Here is an 18,739-nt window from a genome sequence, read left to right as displayed (position 1 = left end):
TTATTTTTAATATTAACGCACAAAATCTTGCCGTTTTACAAATAATAAACAATGTAATACATATAAATATTTAATATATTTAGCAATAAACATTAAACATTAAATGATTCAACTTTATCTTATTATATTATTAACACACGTGTATGTAATATGTTTATGTATATATACACAATACATTTAATATTATTAAACATTAAACAAATTTAATTATACATCTTATTTTCAATATTATTAACACACATAAAATGTTGCCTTTTTACAAATAATAAACACTACATTTAATATCATTTAACATTAGATAAACGTAACATTATTTAACTCTTATTTTTAACACATCTGTGCGTATATAATAGTTAACATTAAACAATGTTATTTAACTATACATATTTTTAATATTAACACACACGCACATACAATTTTACAATTACAATTAACACAATTAATATTTAAAATAATTATGTGTCTTATTTTTTATGTTATTAACAAATGCATGTATATGTTATTTTAACAAATAATAAACTACATAAAATAAAAAGATTAAAATATCTAAAATTAAATAATATTAAATGCTATAACATTAAATAATATTATCTCGTTTTAAGTTATTTGTAATATTATTAACACACATAAAATGCCTTTTACAAATAAACTATATAAAAATATAGAATTAATAACATACAATTAACATACATGTTTTAGATTTTTCCCAAATATTCTCCATAAAATATTTCCATGACTTTAGACTTGCAATAGTTCTAATGACTTCTCTGTGTAAAGAAAACAAGTTAAATATACTCTGAAATTACAGGGCTTGTGGGAACCATGACTTCCTTTATAAACATGTCTTGACAGCATTTTATAAACACTGAAATGTACTGAGAACAACTGCAACCAACTTTGTTAGTATATCCAAGTATATTTTGTTTATATAGCAGTTTGGATTGAAACTACTAGCCCAACCCATCATATCAAGCACAGCTGCATAATAATTATGTCATATTCTGCTACAATCAGCTGGCGGGCCATTCAAATTCCCACATTCACTAAAGTCTTTACACACTGCGGGCGACGCGACGCGACGCGACCGAACCGCTCCCATTCATTCCAAACACTCTCCACTGTTGACTGCGTCGCGTCGCGTTCAGTGTTTACGCTCAACTGCTATGCGGCTAACTAGCAAAGGAGCTAACCAGCAGTTAACACACAATTATACATACAGCTGTCACAGCTAACATGAACTAGCCAGACTCTGCTTCAGAAAACTGACAATTTGCAAATACTGACAGAGGTTTAAGTGAACAACGACACTGAAAATAAAAATACACTTTTAAGCATGCGTTCAGTTGCTTAAACGTAACATTTAACACTTTTGCAGCCGTTTTAAATACCGTGAAACAACAGCAGGGCCTCTCTGGACATGCCTGACAATAACAATCCGTGTTTAAACCTTTACCTCTACAGTTAATTCAGTGAAACCAAACAAGACCGCCTGTCAGTTTCACATCAGACGGAGTTTGTTGATATTCGACGCGCCTGCTTTCCTGTCTATTCTGTTGCCATGGAAATATCTCCATTTACAAGGCACACATATGAGTTATTGTAGGCAGGTTTGTTTGCCTCTTGAATTAAGTCCTGTTAAAGCGAGTTAGCGAGCTGCGTGTCTATTTCAGGCCGGGGTTGGATTTCGAAAGATCCGCCATTTTCATCTCGTCATCAGTTCAGACATGAGAAACAGTGGGAGAAGAAAAACAGCAGGATTTGTGGTTTTGTCACACAAAGGAGGAGCGAAATAGAGACAAATGACGTTTTATTTGTGGTTATTCGCTTCAAACCCGCATAACTTTTTTCTTAATCGAAACCAAAAATGTTTATCATAATAACAGCCTCAGTTACCATTTACTATCACTAGTGCATATTTTTCCGGAAAGTGGTAATGAATAGGGACTGACTTTATCAGCCTGCATTTCTGATCTTCCAAAAAAAGGGAAGCATTGCAGGTTTTGATAAACAAAATAAAAACAACAGTATTTTCACTGCAATTTTCTCTTCACCTTCGTGCACTGGTATTATTTTGATTAAAATTAATTGCTGCAATCACATTTACATCAAATTAAAATGTAATAACATTACAAAATAATGCATGTTGAAGAGTTTGTCCTTCAAACGAAAGCCACATAACTCTTTTAATTCCTACTATCAATGATATTTATATAAAATGCCACTACAGTTTAGAAAAAACTAAATTAATGATTAATCGTGATTATTCGCATCCAAAATAAAAGTTTGTTTACGTGTGTACTGTGCATATATATATATATATATAAATATTTATATAAAAATATAAAAATACACACAAATGCATGTATACATTTAAGAAAAATGTTATGTTTATATGTATGTACATATAAATATTTTTAATATATTCTGTATGTGTGTGTATTTATATATACACATAACAAATATACACAAACTTTTATCTTGGATGAGATTAAATTTGCTCGACAGCACTAAAATAAATACATCAACAATACGTAATATTTATAAACACTTCCGTTATCTGAATCGGTGCATAGTGTGCAAACCTAAAACATAAAATAAAGCCAAAAGTCAAACCGTTTGTAGCCTAAATACTGTTTAATTACAAAAACCAACATAAGAGGACCACGTCATTCTGCCACAAAAGTATGTCTTTTATTTTATATAACGTTATGTTAATTAATTTTAATATGCAAGTTAAAATCTCACGCGTTTTACATGTAACTAATAATGTTGTGAATCAATAATTACGCAGAATAAAACTATAAGAGTATGACAGGCGCGTCGGGCCAGCAGCTTGCTGTCACTGACTGTCAGGTATAGCCTCAGGTGCTAAGCAGTTAGCCACTGTTAACTAACACTATTAAGCTTCGCCTGTGTTTGGTTCATGCAGCAGAAGATCCCCAAGCATTAGCAACGATCATATGTGATCACAGCTGCGTGTGTGACGCAGTCCGGAGCGAGCGCTCAAGGCAGTCCGCGGACGGACATCAGCTGACACATACACACTGTTAGCAGCTCGGCTAACTAGCTGAGATCATATTGCCCCTCGCTGAACACCCACCCGAGCTCAAAGCACTTCTTACGCTTGGTCGAGATGAGTGTGGAGGGGCTCTTCTGAAATCCTCAACGTTTTCCACTCAGTCACGCACTGTTAAGTCCAACTCGTTTGCTGCATCGTGTCGATCATCCGCTCTCAGACGAAGACGATTGTTTAAAATACCGCGCCGAGCGCCATTTCACCTCTAACATCCCATAATCAAGCCACGCCTTCATAGGAAACAACAAATGACGTCACGCCACAACTTCCGTGCAGTCTCGCATGCCGAAAGATGAATGATGTTTATATAGAATAAGATGAGATTGCAAAATGGTGACATTTTTTGGTTTGTTTTTCGTTATGTCAAGCTAATTCCTATGTTTATTTTAATTCTGAATCAAAATTCAGGTTTTCTGGTCAAGTAAAATACTCAAAAACAAAAAAAAAAAAACAAAAAAAAAAAACAAACAATCAGTAATGACTCACTTACAGAAAGTAATAAATATACGTTACAGTAAACAAACGGACGAATATTTATGCAGTCATTTGGATCATATTTTAAAAAAGAATGCCGATGACAAATGATCAGAAAGTGACTCACTTTACCTATGTTCACCTTACATATGATTTTTTATGATTTAATTCCTATAAAATATAATTTTAATACTTAATTAATTAATTACTTACATTATTGTATGTACAATATAGTCTTATATTATATTATATACATATATTGTAATATATTATATTATAATAATTACATTAACATATATTAAAATATTGTAGCTTGAGTTGTTAAAGTAAAAATTCTGACTGTTTATTCTATTCTATTCTATTCTGTTCTGTTCTGTTCTGTTAATTACATGAGTTTATATTAAAATATAGTAGCATGTGTTGTTGAAATAAAAATTCAGTTCTATTCAGTTCAAATTCAATCCTATTTTTAGGATCTATATTATATTATATTATATTATATTATATTATATTACATAATATTATAGCATGTTATTTCCCCATAAATTCAGGCTGTTTACGTATAGGATCTTTCATAATTACACTTCATCTAGCTCTAATAATATTCTATTCTATTCTATTCTATTCTATTCTATTCTATTAATTACATGAGTTTGTGTTAAAATATAGCAGCATGAGCTGTTGAAGTAAAAATTCAGACAGTTAATTTTTAGGGTTTTTAAATTGGTTTTTAATTCGTTATATTATATATTTTATATTTTATTCCATTATAACATTTATATTATATTATGTTCTATTCTATTCTATTCTATTCTATTATAGCATGTTATTGCCCAAAAATTTTGACTGTTTATGTATAGGATCTTTTATAAATACACTTCATCTAGCTCTAATAATATTCTATTCTATTCTATTCTATTCTATTCTATTCTATTCTATTCTATTCTATTAATTACATGAGTTTGTATTAAAATCTAATAGCATGAGCTGTTGAAGTAAAAATTTAGACAGTTTATTTTTAGGGTCTTTAAATTTAATTTTTTATATTATATATTTTCTATTGTATTGTATTGTATTGTATTCTATTCTATTCTATTCTATTATATTATATTACATGAGTTTGTATTAAAATATAGCAGCATGAGCTGTTAAAGTAAAAATTCAGACAGTTCATTTTTAGGGTCTTTAATTGGTTTTTAATTCGTTATATTATATATTTTATATTCTATTCCATTATAACATTTATATTATATTATGTTCTATTCTATTCTATTCTATTCTATTCTATTGTAGCATGTTATTGCCCAAAAATTCTGACTGTTTATGTATAGGATCTTTTATAAATACACTTCATCTAGCTCTATTAATATTCTATTCTATTCTATTCTATTCTATTCTATTCTATTCTATTCTATTCTATTCTGTTCTATTAATTACATGAGTTTGTATTAAAATCTAATAGCATGAGCTGTTGAAGTAAAAATTTAGACAGTTTATTTTTAGGGTCTTTAAATTTAATTTTTTATATTATATATTTTCTATTGTATTCTATTCTATTCTATTCTATTATATTACATGAGTTTGTATTAAAATATAGCAGCATGAGCTGTTAAAGTAAAAATTCAGACAGTTCATTTTTAGGGTCTTTAAATTGGTTTTTAATTCGTTATATTATATATTTTATATTATATTCCATTATAACATTTATATTATATTATGTTCTATTCTATTCTATTCTATTATAGCATGTTATTGCCCAAAAATTCTGACTGTTTATGTATAGGATCTTTTATAAATACACTTCATCTAGCTCTAATAATATTCTATTCTATTCTATTCTATTCTATTCTATTCTATTCTATTAATTACATGAGTTTGTATTAAAATATAATAGCATGAGCTGTTGAAGTAAAAATTTAGACAGTTAATTTTTAGGGTCTTTAAATTTAATTTTTTATATTATATATTTTCTATTTTCTATTCTATTCTATTCTATTCTATTCTATTCTAGCATGTTATTGCCCAAAAATTCTGACTGTTTATGTATAGGATCTTTTATAAATACACTTCATCTAGCTCTAATAATATTCTATTCTATTCTATTCTATTCTATTCTATTCTATTAATTACATGAGTTTGTATTAAAATATAATAGCATGAGCTGTTGAAGTAAAAATTTAGACAGTTAATTTTTAGGGTCTTTAAATTTAATTTTTTATATTATATATTTTCTATTCTATTCTATTCTATTCTATTCTATTCTATTCTATTCTATTCTATTCTATTCTAGCATGTTATTGCCCAAAAATTCTGACTGTTTATGTATAGGATCTTTTATAAATACACTTCATCTAGCTCTAATAATATTCTATTCTATTCTATTCTATTCTATTCTATTCTGTTCTATTCTATTATATTACATGAGTTTGTATTAAAATATAGCAGCATGAGCTGTTAAAGTAAAAATTCAGACAGTCAATTTTTAGGGTTTTTAAATTGGTTTTTAATTCGTTATATTATAAATTTTATATTCTATTCCATTATAACATTTATATTATATTATATTATATTGTAGCATGTTATTGCCTAAAAATTTAGACTGTTTATGTATAGGATCTTTTATAAATACACTTCTAGCTCTAATAATATTCTATTCTATTCTATTCTATTCTATTCTATTCTATTCTATTCTATTCTATTAATTACATGAGTTTGTATTAAAATAGAATAGCATAAGCTGTTGAAGTAAAAATTCAGACAGTTCATTTTTAGGGTCTTTAAATTGGTTTTTAATTTGTTATATTATATATTTTATATTCTATTCCATTATAACATTTATATTATATTATATTACATTATATTCTATTATATTATAGCATGTTATTGCCCCCAAAATTCAGGCTGTTTACGTATAGGATCTTTCATAAATACACTTCATCTAGCTCTAATAATTTTCTGTTCTGTTCTATTCTATTCTATTCTATTCTATTCTATTCTATTCTATTCTATTCTAGTAGCCCATTTGTTGTAGGACAAATGCAGGCTGTTTATTTATAGGAGTTTTTTAAATACACTTCATTTAGCTGTAAAGCCACAGGTCAATGCATAGATGCTCTGCAGACACTCTGCACTTTGGCACTGGCCTTCATGTTTGTTACTATTTATAGTTGTGAAATTGGTCCGACTATATGGTTTATAACATATAATTTTGTCTCAGACAGAACATTACAGAACAGATGTCTAGTGGAAACTGAAAATACCCACTAAAGAGCAGTCATTTTGAGACGTCTGAGGATTTTTAATTTTTATTTTTGAATAATAAAGTTTTTGATATTATATTATCTTTGGAATTAATCACATTGGAATGAGATAATAATTACATTAATATAGAAATACTGATGAATTCCTGGGATCTAGATATATTATACTGGGGTTCCTGGATTGGCTGAAAGTGTGAAGGAAATATAAAGGTTGAGAACCCTGTTCTATATTGAGTAAAGGACACAAACGCTTAAAAATATTTTACTTGAAATGTAATGCATTTTTTATTTGTTTTACAAATTCATATAAGAAAAGCATTTGTACTCATATAACAAAACAATAGCAAGAGTAAACGGGTACCAGCAGGCCCTCTAGTGGTCAGCGGGTGAAGCGCAGCGTCCCGCCGGTCTCAGTTGACAGCAGGGGCCGGTGATGGAGTGGCGGCCTCTAGTGGTCCGCCCGTGTTGTTGTTTGAGTACAGACCAAAATGGCGTCCGGCGTGAGGCAGGAGCTAGCACAGCTGATGAACTCTAGCGGGTCTCACAAAGATCTAGCTGGGAAGTATGTAACTTTAAGTCATTTACTAAAATTGTTACTTACTGTAAGTTTATCGCATAAAGTAATTCTGTAGGTTTTTCTCTATGAAAGGTGTGATGCTGCAGATGAGATGAGTACAGGCTAACATTAGCTAGCTTGAGGATATGCAGTACAGATGATCTAAGTTACCTGTCAACATGCCTAAATTAATTTTTATAACGATGTAAATATGTTATAAATACAAAATCCCTATTGATAATGGTTAGTAGCTGTTAGAATCATTAATAAATATTTGTATGATAATGTATTTATGGATTTAAGGACTGGAATAATGACAATAAGTTAGCTTAAATAGCACGTATTTACTGAATTAAAGACGCAATGAAATAAAAAATTGAGGGTTGCTTTGAGGTAATTTATATGCTAGTGTGCTCCTACATGTGGACAAAAATGTCTTTAATCAGACATACACAACATTTAACAGTTTTTCTTTTTACCAAGAATATTGATGACTCATCTTGCATTTAGGGGTGTATTTTAAAAAGTTGTCCAATCAGATGTTTTAGAATGGACATGCCCCGCCTCCAATACACTTGCTTCTGACTAGCAAAATTGCAAGTAACAAACTGGGAACCTTTTTATTAGCTTAATTTATGTATTGTATATGGTTGTGCAAACGATTCTAATAATTCTCAGTCTAATGAATTTGTTTTTGTGCACTCTGCTGACAGATATCGTCAAATATTAGAAAAAGCACTTCAGTTTACTGATGCAGAACAACTTGAGGCACTGAAAGCATTTGTTGAAGCGAGTAAGTATACTAATATTCAATACGATAGTCTGATGATATAACGTTGTCTAAATCGAGTCCCTCTATTTCTCACACTTGCGCAGTGGTTAATGAGAACGTCAGCTTGGTCATATCCAGACAGCTGTTGACAGACTTTTGCACGCACCTTCCGAACCTACCAGACGGCACTGCGAAAGCTGTGTGCCACTTCACCCTGGAGAAGATCCAGCCCAGAGTCATCTCATTTGAAGAACAGGTATGTGTTGTGCAAAATTCTCTTAGCTCAATGCTGGAATCATATGGATATCGTGTATGAGCCAGTTTCATATACTTCCAGGTGGCTTCGATCAGACAGCATCTAGCCACAATCTACGAGAAAGAGGAGGACTGGAGGAACGCCGCACAGGTTCTTGTGGGAATCCCGCTGGAGACGGGTCAGAAGTAAGATCACTTTTCTCTTGGAACAAACTGGAGCTCTTTATTTGGATCTGTGTCACCTGAAACCACTAATGATGAATTTATGTTCTTATCTGTTTTTCTGATTTTTCAGACAGTACAATGTGGACTATAAATTGGACACTTATTTGAAAATTGCTCGTCTGTATTTGGAGGATGATGACCCAGTTCAGGCCGAGGCCTACATCAACCGAGCATCTTTACTTCAGAATGAATCCACCAATGAACAGCTGCAGATTCATTATAAGGTGTACCATCAATTCAACAATATTTTGTCATTTTATAAAATGCTTTAAATATATTTCACAGTATCTAGTTAGGGCTGGGCAGGATATATTTGTGTGTGTGTGTATATATATATATATATATATATATACACTACCGTTCAAAAGTTTGGGGTCAGTACATTTTTATTGTTTCTTTTTCTTTTTTTAAAGAAATTAATACTTTTATTCACCAAGGATGTATTAAGTTAATAATTAAAAGTTTATTAAAAGTTAATAATAAATAATTTACATTGTTATAAAATATTTATATTTTGAATAAACACTGTACTTTTTAAACTTGTTATTCATGAAAGAATCCTGAAAAAAAAAACACATGTTCCAAAAAATATTTGGCAGCACAACTGTTGATATTATCCAACATTGATCATTCTAATAATAAATCTGCATATTAGAATGATTTCTGAAGGATCATGTGACACTTAAGACTGGAGTAACAGCTGATAAAAATTCAGCTTTTCATCACAGGAATAAATTCTATTTTAAAGTATGTTAAAATAAAAAACATTATTTTATATTGTAAAAACATTTTGCAATATTACTGGTTTTTTTTCTATATTTTTAATCAAATGAATGCAGCCTTGATGAGCATAAGAGACTTCTTTAAAGACTATTACAAGTCTTACTGACCCCAAACTTTTGAACGGTAGTGTATATATATATATACACACACAGATTTTGGTGGAAATTTGAAATTCATTGAATCATATTTATATATTTAAAAATGATTTTCTTTTTTCTATCATTTTAAATTAATATAAATGAATGAATTAGATTTATAAAACTTGTATAATGTGTTTGTATAAATATACATTTTTACAAATGAATATTTAAAATTTTCTCTATATAAGTAGATTAATTTATATTTATATTTTAAATGAATTTCTATAAATTCAACTCATACAATTTACTTTTTAAAAAATAAAAAACAAATATATTAATGTTATATATGCACAATTTAAAATATATGTAATATACATTTCTATATGATTTTATATTAGAGCTGCAAAGCAATTAGTTGCGATTAATTGATTCAAAATATAAGTTTATGTTTACATACTCTGTGTATGTACTGTGCATATTATGTATATATAAATACACACACATACATGTATATATTAAGGAAAAATATGTTAGATTTATATGTAAGATATTTGTTTATATATAATATAAATTAGATGTTTTGTGTAATATGTTTACATACAAATACATACAAATATTTCTTAAAATATATTTGTGTGTGTGTATGTAAATATGTTTATATATAATATAAATTAAATACAAGTGTTTACATACAAATATTTCTTAAAAAAAAAAACATCTATAATTTGTATAAATAAAAAATACATATTTGTTATATATCATATATTTTGGCTGTTTTATGATTATTGTTTAACTATAGTATGTAAAAAAATGTCATCATGTTTCACAGGTATGTTACGCCAGAGTTCTGGACTATCGGAGGAAGTTCATTGAGGCAGCTCAGCGCTATAATGAGCTTTCTTACAAATCCATCGTCCACGAGACTGAGCGTCTTGAGGCCCTGAAGCATGCGCTTCACTGCACTATACTGGCCTCTGCAGGTACTTTTCATCTATTACGCCCCATTCACATGGGGCGTCAGCGTTAACGCTTCTCATTTACTTCGAATGGAGCGACGTCAAGCGTTGCCGAACTGAATTATGGGTCTGTTGCGGAAGACGTTAAAAAATGTTCAACTTTTCAAACACCAATGCAGGCGTCAGCCAATGAGATCGCTTATGCAAATATACTAGTGCAGACGCTGGCCAATCAGCGCAAAGCTTTAGACACGCCCTCCGTGAAGCGTTAACGCTGACACCACTAACTGCTGGAATTGTGGTTAACACTTTCAGCCTCTTTTAAAGTCAGTTGTATTGTCTAATCAGTTCTTAATGTGTCCAAAAGGTCAGCAGCGCTCTCGTATGTTGGCTACGCTCTTCAAGGATGAACGCTGTCAGCAACTCGCAGCCTACGGCATCCTGGAAAAAATGTACCTGGATCGAATAATTCGGGGAAACCAGTTGCAGGAGTTTGCTGCCATGTTGATGCCACATCAGAAAGCCACCACAGCTGATGGTATTACATGTTGTGCTTTAATACTGTTATTTATTTATGCTCTTTGCTAGGAAAGGCATTGACTAATACTTGTCTGATGTTTCAGGTTCAAGCATCTTAGACAGAGCAGTCATTGAGCATAACCTGCTGTCTGCTAGCAAACTCTACAATAATATCACATTTGAAGAATTAGGAGCACTTCTGGAGATTCCACCTGCAAAGGTACGGCTGTGCTGACTGACTTTGTGAGGAAATGTTTCTTCTGCTCACCAAGCCTACATTAGTTTGATCAAAAATACAGTATAAATACAGTTAAAATAACTGTTGTCTATTGCTGTGTTCCTGTGATCAAAGCTGAATTTTCAACATTATTACTCCAGTCTTCAGTGTCACATTATCGTTCAGAAATCATTCTGTATACAAATGTTTTCTCACAGGCAGAAAAGATAGCGTCACAAATGATTACCGAGGGCCGCATGAACGGATTCATTGACCAGATAGATGGCATTGTCCATTTTGAAAGTAAGTTTGGTTTTGGACTGAATATGCTGGATAAAAACTGTATAACCATGAATAAAATTGAATGAAATCTCTTATTTCCATCAGCACGAGAGCCGTTGCCCACCTGGGACAAGCAGATTCAGTCGTTGTGCTTCCAGGTGAACAACCTCCTGGAGAAGATCAGTCAGGCAGCACCGGAGTGGACGGCACAAGCCATCGAGGCTCAGATGACCCAATAAACCCCCTTCATGCTCTTCTGTCTACATACTTCAACTCTTTGCTTTGTCTCTTCTCATTGGTCAAAACTGAAAAGACTTCCACTGAATTTAATTTAACCCAACACACATACTCTTAAGCTTGACCTTTTGGCTTGTGAGGTTAATATTTTCATAGTTAATGGTCTGTAAGTATCAATGGCTAATAAATGCTGTGAAAATTTCATGTGTCTCAAAAGTGTGTTCTTGAACTAGAAACAATCAATAATCAAAATGCCTCCATGTTTGATTTCAGTGACAAAAGATAATATTGTACTGTACAGTGAAATACTACAAACCATGTGAATATAGTGATTCATTTGACATCAGCTGCAAGTCCCGAGATTTTGTATGACAACCTAATAGTAACTTCTGTTTTTTTTAAGTAGTTAAATATTAAATTTTTCACTATCATAAACTATTTTTTAGAATTACAGAATGAATGACATTCAATTTAAATTCATTAAATGAATGCAATTGTGTGGCTGAGCAGAAATAATAATGGATAAGGCCTCCCTTTACTCTCAAAACAGCCTACGTTCTTTGTGGAATAGATTCAACATGCTAGATATTTCTTTTCAAGTTCAGATCTACATTGACCTGATTCCTGTAAATTTGTCAGCTGCACATTCATACTGTAAACCTCCTGTTGTACCCCACCCCAAAGGTGATCTATCGGATTCATATCCGTTGGCAGGGAAGGCCACTAAATACAGCTTCTTGGACAAGAAAAAATGCGGGGCAGGACAGGTTAGCCTAGTCCTCAAGCCAAGATATACACCATTAAGGAAAAGATGTTGCTGCAATATATACAAAACAAAAAAAGAATTATGTGCAGAAATCACTTATAATAAATACTGCTTTATTCCATTTAAAAAGAAAAAAAGAGTGGTCAAATTTCATTAAATTGATTGGGACAGTTCACCCAAAAATGAAAATTCTGTCATTATTTACTCATCCTCATGTTGTTCCAAACCCGTAAGACTTTAGTTCATCTTTAGAACACAAATTAAGATATTTTTTTTGATTTTTTAAATCTGAGAGCTACACAACTGCAACACAACTGAAATGTTCCCAGGCACAGAAACGTAGCAAGGACTTCGGTAAAATAGTTCATTTGACATCAGTGGTTCAACCATAATTCTTGAGTTATTGAATAAATTGGCTTTTGTTTTCTTTGTGCACAAAAAGTATTCTTGTAGCTTGACCACTAATGTCACATGGTCTATTTTAATGATGCCCTTGCTGCTTTCTGTGCTAGGGCATCAGTTAAATCTTAATTTTGTGTTCTGAAGATGAATGAAGGATATGAAGGAATGAAGTAATTAATGACAGAATTTTCATTTTTGGCTGAACTATCACTTTAAGAAATGACTCTGAACCAACTAATTACACTGTAAAAAACAATTTGTTGAGTCAACTTAAAATAATTTGTAACCTGGCTGCCTTAAAAATTTAAGTTCAGTCAACTCAAATAAAGTTTATTCAACTTTAAATGTTAAATTATACTAAGTGACAACTTAGATATTTGAGTTGAATCAACTTAAAATTTTAAGGCAGCTGGGTTACTTACCCATCTGTTAAGTTTAGCAGACACAAATTACTTACTACAACTTAACATTTCGAGTTGACTAAACTTATTTTAGTTGACTGAACTTAAAATTTTAAGGCAGCAGGGTAACAAATTATTTTAAGCTGACTCAACAAATTGTGTTTTTTATTTTTTACAGTGTAGGATCTGAAGGAGCGCTTGATAATTACAAAGAAGTGTGTTTGACCAAGGCTGGAACTAAACTCTGCAGGATGGTAGATCTCCAGGAACAGGGTTGGGCACCCCTGCAATAAACAGTAATACTGTATACCAGTGGTTCCCAACCATGTTCCTGGAGGCCCCCCAACACTGCACATTTTGCATCTCTCCTTTGTCTGACACACCCATTTCAGGTCTTGGGGTCTCTACTAAGCTGATGAACAATAAACATGCAGTGCTGTGGGGCCTCCAGGAACGTGGTTGGGAACCACTGCTGTATACTGTTTATTTGTCACATCATCTGCCATTTCAAAACTCTGCCACCAGAGGTCTCACTCACCTAAATTTTGAGTTGATTGTTCTCAGGTGTTCTTCCCCAGATAACAGTTAATCAGGATGGCCTTTAAAAACCTTGACTGTTCGCTCACTAATGCCCTATTTGGGTGGTAATTGTTTCTCATGTGGATGTCTGTAAAAATAAATTTACATGGTACCGCAGTAATAAAATTAATGTGCTGTGTCCCAATGTGCCTGCTTATACTACACCCTTAAAGTATGTACTGTTTTGGTTAAGAAACAGATGTTTATAAAAGTTCACATTGCTGTTGTTTTTTAAAATTGTTTTTTAAATGTTGATTATTAGTAACTCAAACATCTCCACATTACCGCTGGCTGTGCACATCCACTATGTTTGAACTTTTTTAAAGTGTTTTATTCATGTTTGTAGTTCTGGACTGAATTCTTCACCAAAGCGCAATGGATTTTGGGCAGTATTAGCCATTACAGTGTACTTTAATGCATACTTTTTTCAGCATACTATGCTTTGGGACACACTGATTCTAATCTCTGTGCCTGGGAACATTTCATTATTTATTTATTTATTTTTTTTGATATTTTAAATATGAAATGTTGAATATTGATATTTAAAATTATTTTAAAAATGGAAAGATACTTTAAATGTAAGCAAGCTACTGTTAATAAGTGAGTCATTGCGATTGAACTAGGAATAAGTATACATACATACATACATATATAATATATATATATATATATATATTTGGTGCTGCACTGCTTTGCCTATACTGCGGTTATATTTCTTCCATTCCGAAAGCGCCACCTGCTGGCAGAGAATGAATTTGCATTAAACTATTCAGCTATTTTATGAACCGGACAGGAAGTTAATGACAAAAAACAATTACAACACTAAGACTCTCTCTCTCTCTCTCTCTCTCTCTCTCTCTCTCTCTCTCTCTATGTATATATATGTTTATATATAAGATATATAAACTGAAATAATGTTTACTGAAATAATAGAATTATTTGATAAAAATTGTTTAAATGAATTATAATTGATATATAATAATTGATTGATTGATTTTTGACCCTTTTCTTAAAATGGTTTAAAGGCTGAAATGTGAAGTTTATCATTTTCAAAGATTTTTTGTTCTGGAACTGTAAATAATGTGTTTTTGTTTGTTTGTTTGTTTGTTTTTTACAGGAATTTTAAGGTTTAATGTCTATGAAACCATAGACATTGCCATATTACACCCTTGGTCAGAGGTCTCCTGGATTTTTTTACCCAAATGTTGACAGGTATGCTATGTGGAGTGCTTTTTTAATGATGTATGGACACCCTTTATTTTGCTTCAAAATCTTGACCACCATTCACTGCCATTATAAAGCATGGAAGAGTCAGGACTCTTAATATAACTCTGATTGTATTTGTCCAAAAGAAGAAAGTCATATACACCTAGGATGGCTTGAGTGTGAGTAAATTGTTTTTATTTTTGGGTGAACTATCCCTTTAATAATCTTTAGCAGCCAGTAAGTGGACTGAGAAAAGCCAGAGAAGAGCAGACACAGGAGGTGAAGTGATCATGATAAAAAGGAGCAGAGTTTATTGAATATTCTCATTTGCGTGTTTCAATACACAGACTTCGTCTGACCAGAAATCAAACAAACCGGAAACAAACCCAGCAAGTGTTATTATACCATAAACAATAGCAATGGTAAATTACTGCTTCACAACATCGTCCTGTGACATTCAAAACCTTCAAATGGAGACATTCTCTCACTCGTGACCACAAATAGAACTTGAAGCTACACACACATATAAAATCAATTAATGAATCAATGAAATTAGTATGGAATTGATTTAAATGGCTATTGTAAATGATTATATGATTAAATGGAATAATAAAAGGATTAAATGATAAATGATTATAAATGAATGAATGAATGAATCAATAAAAAAAACACAGTAAAACACCACACAAATGCATAGTTGCTCTCTTGAAGTAACAAACACATAGGTTTCTATGACAAATCATTAGATCCTTTACAGAGTTTACTGAAGACAGATTGAACAACCCTTGCAAACACACCATCAGAGATATCCTTCCCCTTCAATATTTAGTCACAGCACATCACTGGAACAGAACAATGCACACAGAGCAAACTAGAGCTAGTATACATTTCTACTAATGATTCAGTGTCACATTTTAACATAGAGTGAACAATGCTGCTGTAAAATCTAAAAAGTTACACATGGAAACTTTCTGGATACATGTGGTGTGTTATTGACCTTCATGACCCTGGGCACATTTGTCTTTCCATGTCTCATATAGCTAACAAGAGAACAGCAAATTAAAATGAACAGGAACAAAACATCAAACTTTAAAACTCTTGATTCATGTAACTGAATGATTGAAAGAATTAATTACAAACCAAATGTTCGGACTAAATGAGTAAACACTGTTACTGCATTCTTGACATGGTCAAACTTTCAGTCACCTCTCAGATACCAAATACAGATGTTGATTTTAACTTCAAATGAGCTTTTTAAAATATGCATAAAACATCCAGTTACATACACTTTTCACTTTATTCACATAGCAGAGGTTTTTTATCAGTTGGCTCTTCCAAAGACTCTGACAATGCATTACATCTGTCTGAAGATGGGCCGGGCTGCTCTTCATTTGCTTGACCCTCTGACTGCTGTTGCTGTGTTTTTGCAGTGTTTAGCTTTAAAAAAGTGTCTATGTTATTTATTTGAGCCATTCCTTCTGTCATTGCCTCAGCCAGTTGTTCTAGTTCCATTGTTATATTAAGTTGAGTCTTCTCTAGAAAATGCGTATTATACTGATACATCAGTGGTTGCATACAGCCAGCTTGTCTTATAGCTGTGAATATCCAAATGATACTTTCACAGAATAAAAGCACAATGGCGTACTCCTAAAAAAAAAAAAAAAATAATTGCAAAGTAAAAGCAACACATGAGTTCATTTACTACATCTATACTGCAAAATGTGATAGTATATTTAATTTAAAAATAGACAGATAAATCACATCCTAATGTGCTTAGTATGACGTTATTACTTAGATGTCACTATCAAAACCACAATCACACAATGACTACCACAATATTTATTTTCGACTTAATCCTTTTTTATTACAATGTACACTAGACTTGCCACAATATTCCAATTTTCTTAATGCAACACAGCTAAATCTTAAACAGAATTTTATATTTTTGTCTGACAAATTAAAAATTAAACTGAAAAAAAAGAAAAAAATGAAATGGTAAATTCATACACTTGTCACCATGAAATTAAAAGTGAAAAGTTTGTTTTTTTCATAGAGTATTGCAGTGTTTATTATAAATGAATTATCCATGTGCATTTTTTAAAATTTATGTGCCCTCATAATCTTTAATGAAAATGACCAACAATGAGCAAATGACTAACATCTCTTCTGTGTGAGAGAGGGAGAACCTCACATGAGATTGCAGCAAAAGGCAGAAAAATATGTGTGCTCCTGTTAATTTTTTCTAAATTTTATTCTTAATATTTATTGATAGACTATTCTATTTATGATATAGACATGGTAACTTTTGTCATCAAGTGTTAATCAAAATATCATACTGGTATCTTCCTTCATTACCAGTATAACTGGTATTGTCTTCTACCATGGAAAGTCTAATGTACACTGTTCATAACAAATAAAAATCATACTTACTCGTGACAAACTTTTGTTGAGTCTGATTTCTGCAATTTCAGCAAGTGTTTTGATAGTTTTGCATAAGCTGTCAAAATCGTTTGTTTTAAGGCACGCATACCAGTCCCCATTCATTAGTACTGTAAACATCCACAGGCTTGCTACAGAGACTCCTCTAATTAATGACATTATAATAATAACAATCTTGCATTGTAGTTTTCTTCCAATGCTGCAGCAAATGCTCCTTATGTACTTGTCAGTAATCATTACTACAATAAAAAGTGAGATGGTGGGCAAAGTCATGTAAATTACACAGACTTCAGTATTTTTCTCAGAGTCACAAGGACATTTAAAATCCAGGTTAAACACAAACTGGAAAACAATCCAAAACAAAAAGGCAACAAATGCACTGCCAGCTGGTGCAGAAAGTTTCTCCAGGTACTCAGTGGTCAAGAAAGGCGTCATTGTGAGTGGAAATGGTCCTTCAGTAACACAAAAACATAACAACTGAAAAGGCACAGTCTGAAGAAGCAAGTATCAAGGAAATGTATTTTGCTTTCAACAACCTAGGGAGGCGAAATACTGTAGTGATGGATACTCATGTCACAGATGACGTTATGACTCTTGGATCACGTGTCAGTTAATGTATGGTTATGAGCGCATCACATAAGAAAGATTGGTGGGATCTCTAACTTGTAGAACCTCTTACTGTATTATCAACACAAGGAATAAAATACACAAGTGTAATAAAATAACTTTTAACAAAAAGTTAAATAACAAAAGATCAACAACTACTAAATGAATTCCATTAATGAAAAAGGAATAAAGTGCATAAGATTGCATAAAATGAAAGTGATTATTTTGGCTGTTGCTGTGATGTAACAGGTTACAAATTACAAATTACTCGATTTAAAATGTAATAAGTAGTGTAACTTTTCAGTTACCTAATTAAAGTAATGTAACATTACTTTTGATTACTTTTTGATTGCTTTTCTAAATTTCTAATATTTTCAACTGTTAATCATTTTGAAACATTTCAACCAGGCAGAGTTAACCATACAGTAGCACTCAACACTGATTACTGTCAAACTTTAAAAATCCTTTATCACTTGAAATAAGATTATAATAAGTAAGGGATAATATACATCTTTATATTTGCAATAACAACTGGCTGGAAGTACATTATACCACTTATTAAACAGCTGCTTGCCACAAAAGTAAATAATTAGACACAAAGCACTAGCTGCGTTTGTACGAAAAGTGTAAACTATTCATCAGTTGTAA

The 18,739-nt window shown here is 31.6% G+C and overlaps 2 protein-coding genes across 5 annotated transcripts in view; one reads left to right on the top strand and one right to left on the bottom strand.

Annotated features, from left to right (window-relative positions):
- The window catches only part of lin54 (lin-54 DREAM MuvB core complex component), a 20,387-nt gene extending 17,093 nt beyond the window's left edge, over positions 1-3,294 (bottom strand). The window contains exons 1-2 of one of the 4 annotated variants that reach the window (XM_051121432.1): positions 1,454-1,830; positions 691-767 (exon numbers count right to left, since the gene is read on the bottom strand). The gene's annotated coding sequence lies outside the window, so the exon portion shown is untranslated. Of the gene's footprint in view, positions 1-690; positions 768-1,453; positions 1,831-3,100 lie in introns of those variants that run through there. The other 3 variants (XM_051121428.1, XM_051121430.1, XM_051121431.1) reach the window with 3 other exon arrangements.
- Positions 3,295-7,218: 3,924 nt separating this feature from the next.
- cops4 (COP9 constitutive photomorphogenic homolog subunit 4 (Arabidopsis)) lies at positions 7,219-11,894 on the top strand. Its single transcript, XM_051120220.1, has 10 exons — positions 7,219-7,372; positions 8,080-8,159; positions 8,243-8,394; positions 8,476-8,579; positions 8,689-8,842; positions 10,311-10,461; positions 10,805-10,975; positions 11,061-11,176; positions 11,392-11,476; positions 11,561-11,894. The coding sequence occupies exons 1-10, from the start codon at positions 7,299-7,301 to the stop codon at positions 11,692-11,694; spliced, it is 1,221 nt and encodes a 406-aa protein (XP_050976177.1). The 5' UTR covers positions 7,219-7,298; the 3' UTR covers positions 11,695-11,894.
- Positions 11,895-18,739: the final 6,845 nt, after the last annotated feature.

This window comes from Labeo rohita, chromosome 10, assembly GCF_022985175.1.
Source record: "Labeo rohita strain BAU-BD-2019 chromosome 10, IGBB_LRoh.1.0, whole genome shotgun sequence".
In the NCBI taxonomy this organism is placed as follows: Eukaryota; Metazoa; Chordata; class Actinopteri; order Cypriniformes; family Cyprinidae; genus Labeo; species Labeo rohita.
This window is presented reverse-complemented; position numbering and strand designations above follow the sequence as displayed.

What these genes read in the sequence shown, in the direction of transcription:
- cops4 (XM_051120220.1), top strand. Translation starts at nt 7,299, where the DNA reads ATGGCGTCCGGCGTGAGGCAGGAGCTAGCACAGCTGATGAACTCTAGC. An exon ending in GAAAGCATTTGTTGAAGCGA is followed by an intron (nt 8,160 to 8,242) that starts GTAAGTATACTA and finishes ACACTTGCGCAG; the next exon opens with TGGTTAATGAGAACGTCAGC. An exon ending in TGGCATTGTCCATTTTGAAA is followed by an intron (nt 11,477 to 11,560) that starts GTAAGTTTGGTT and finishes TATTTCCATCAG; the next exon opens with CACGAGAGCCGTTGCCCACC.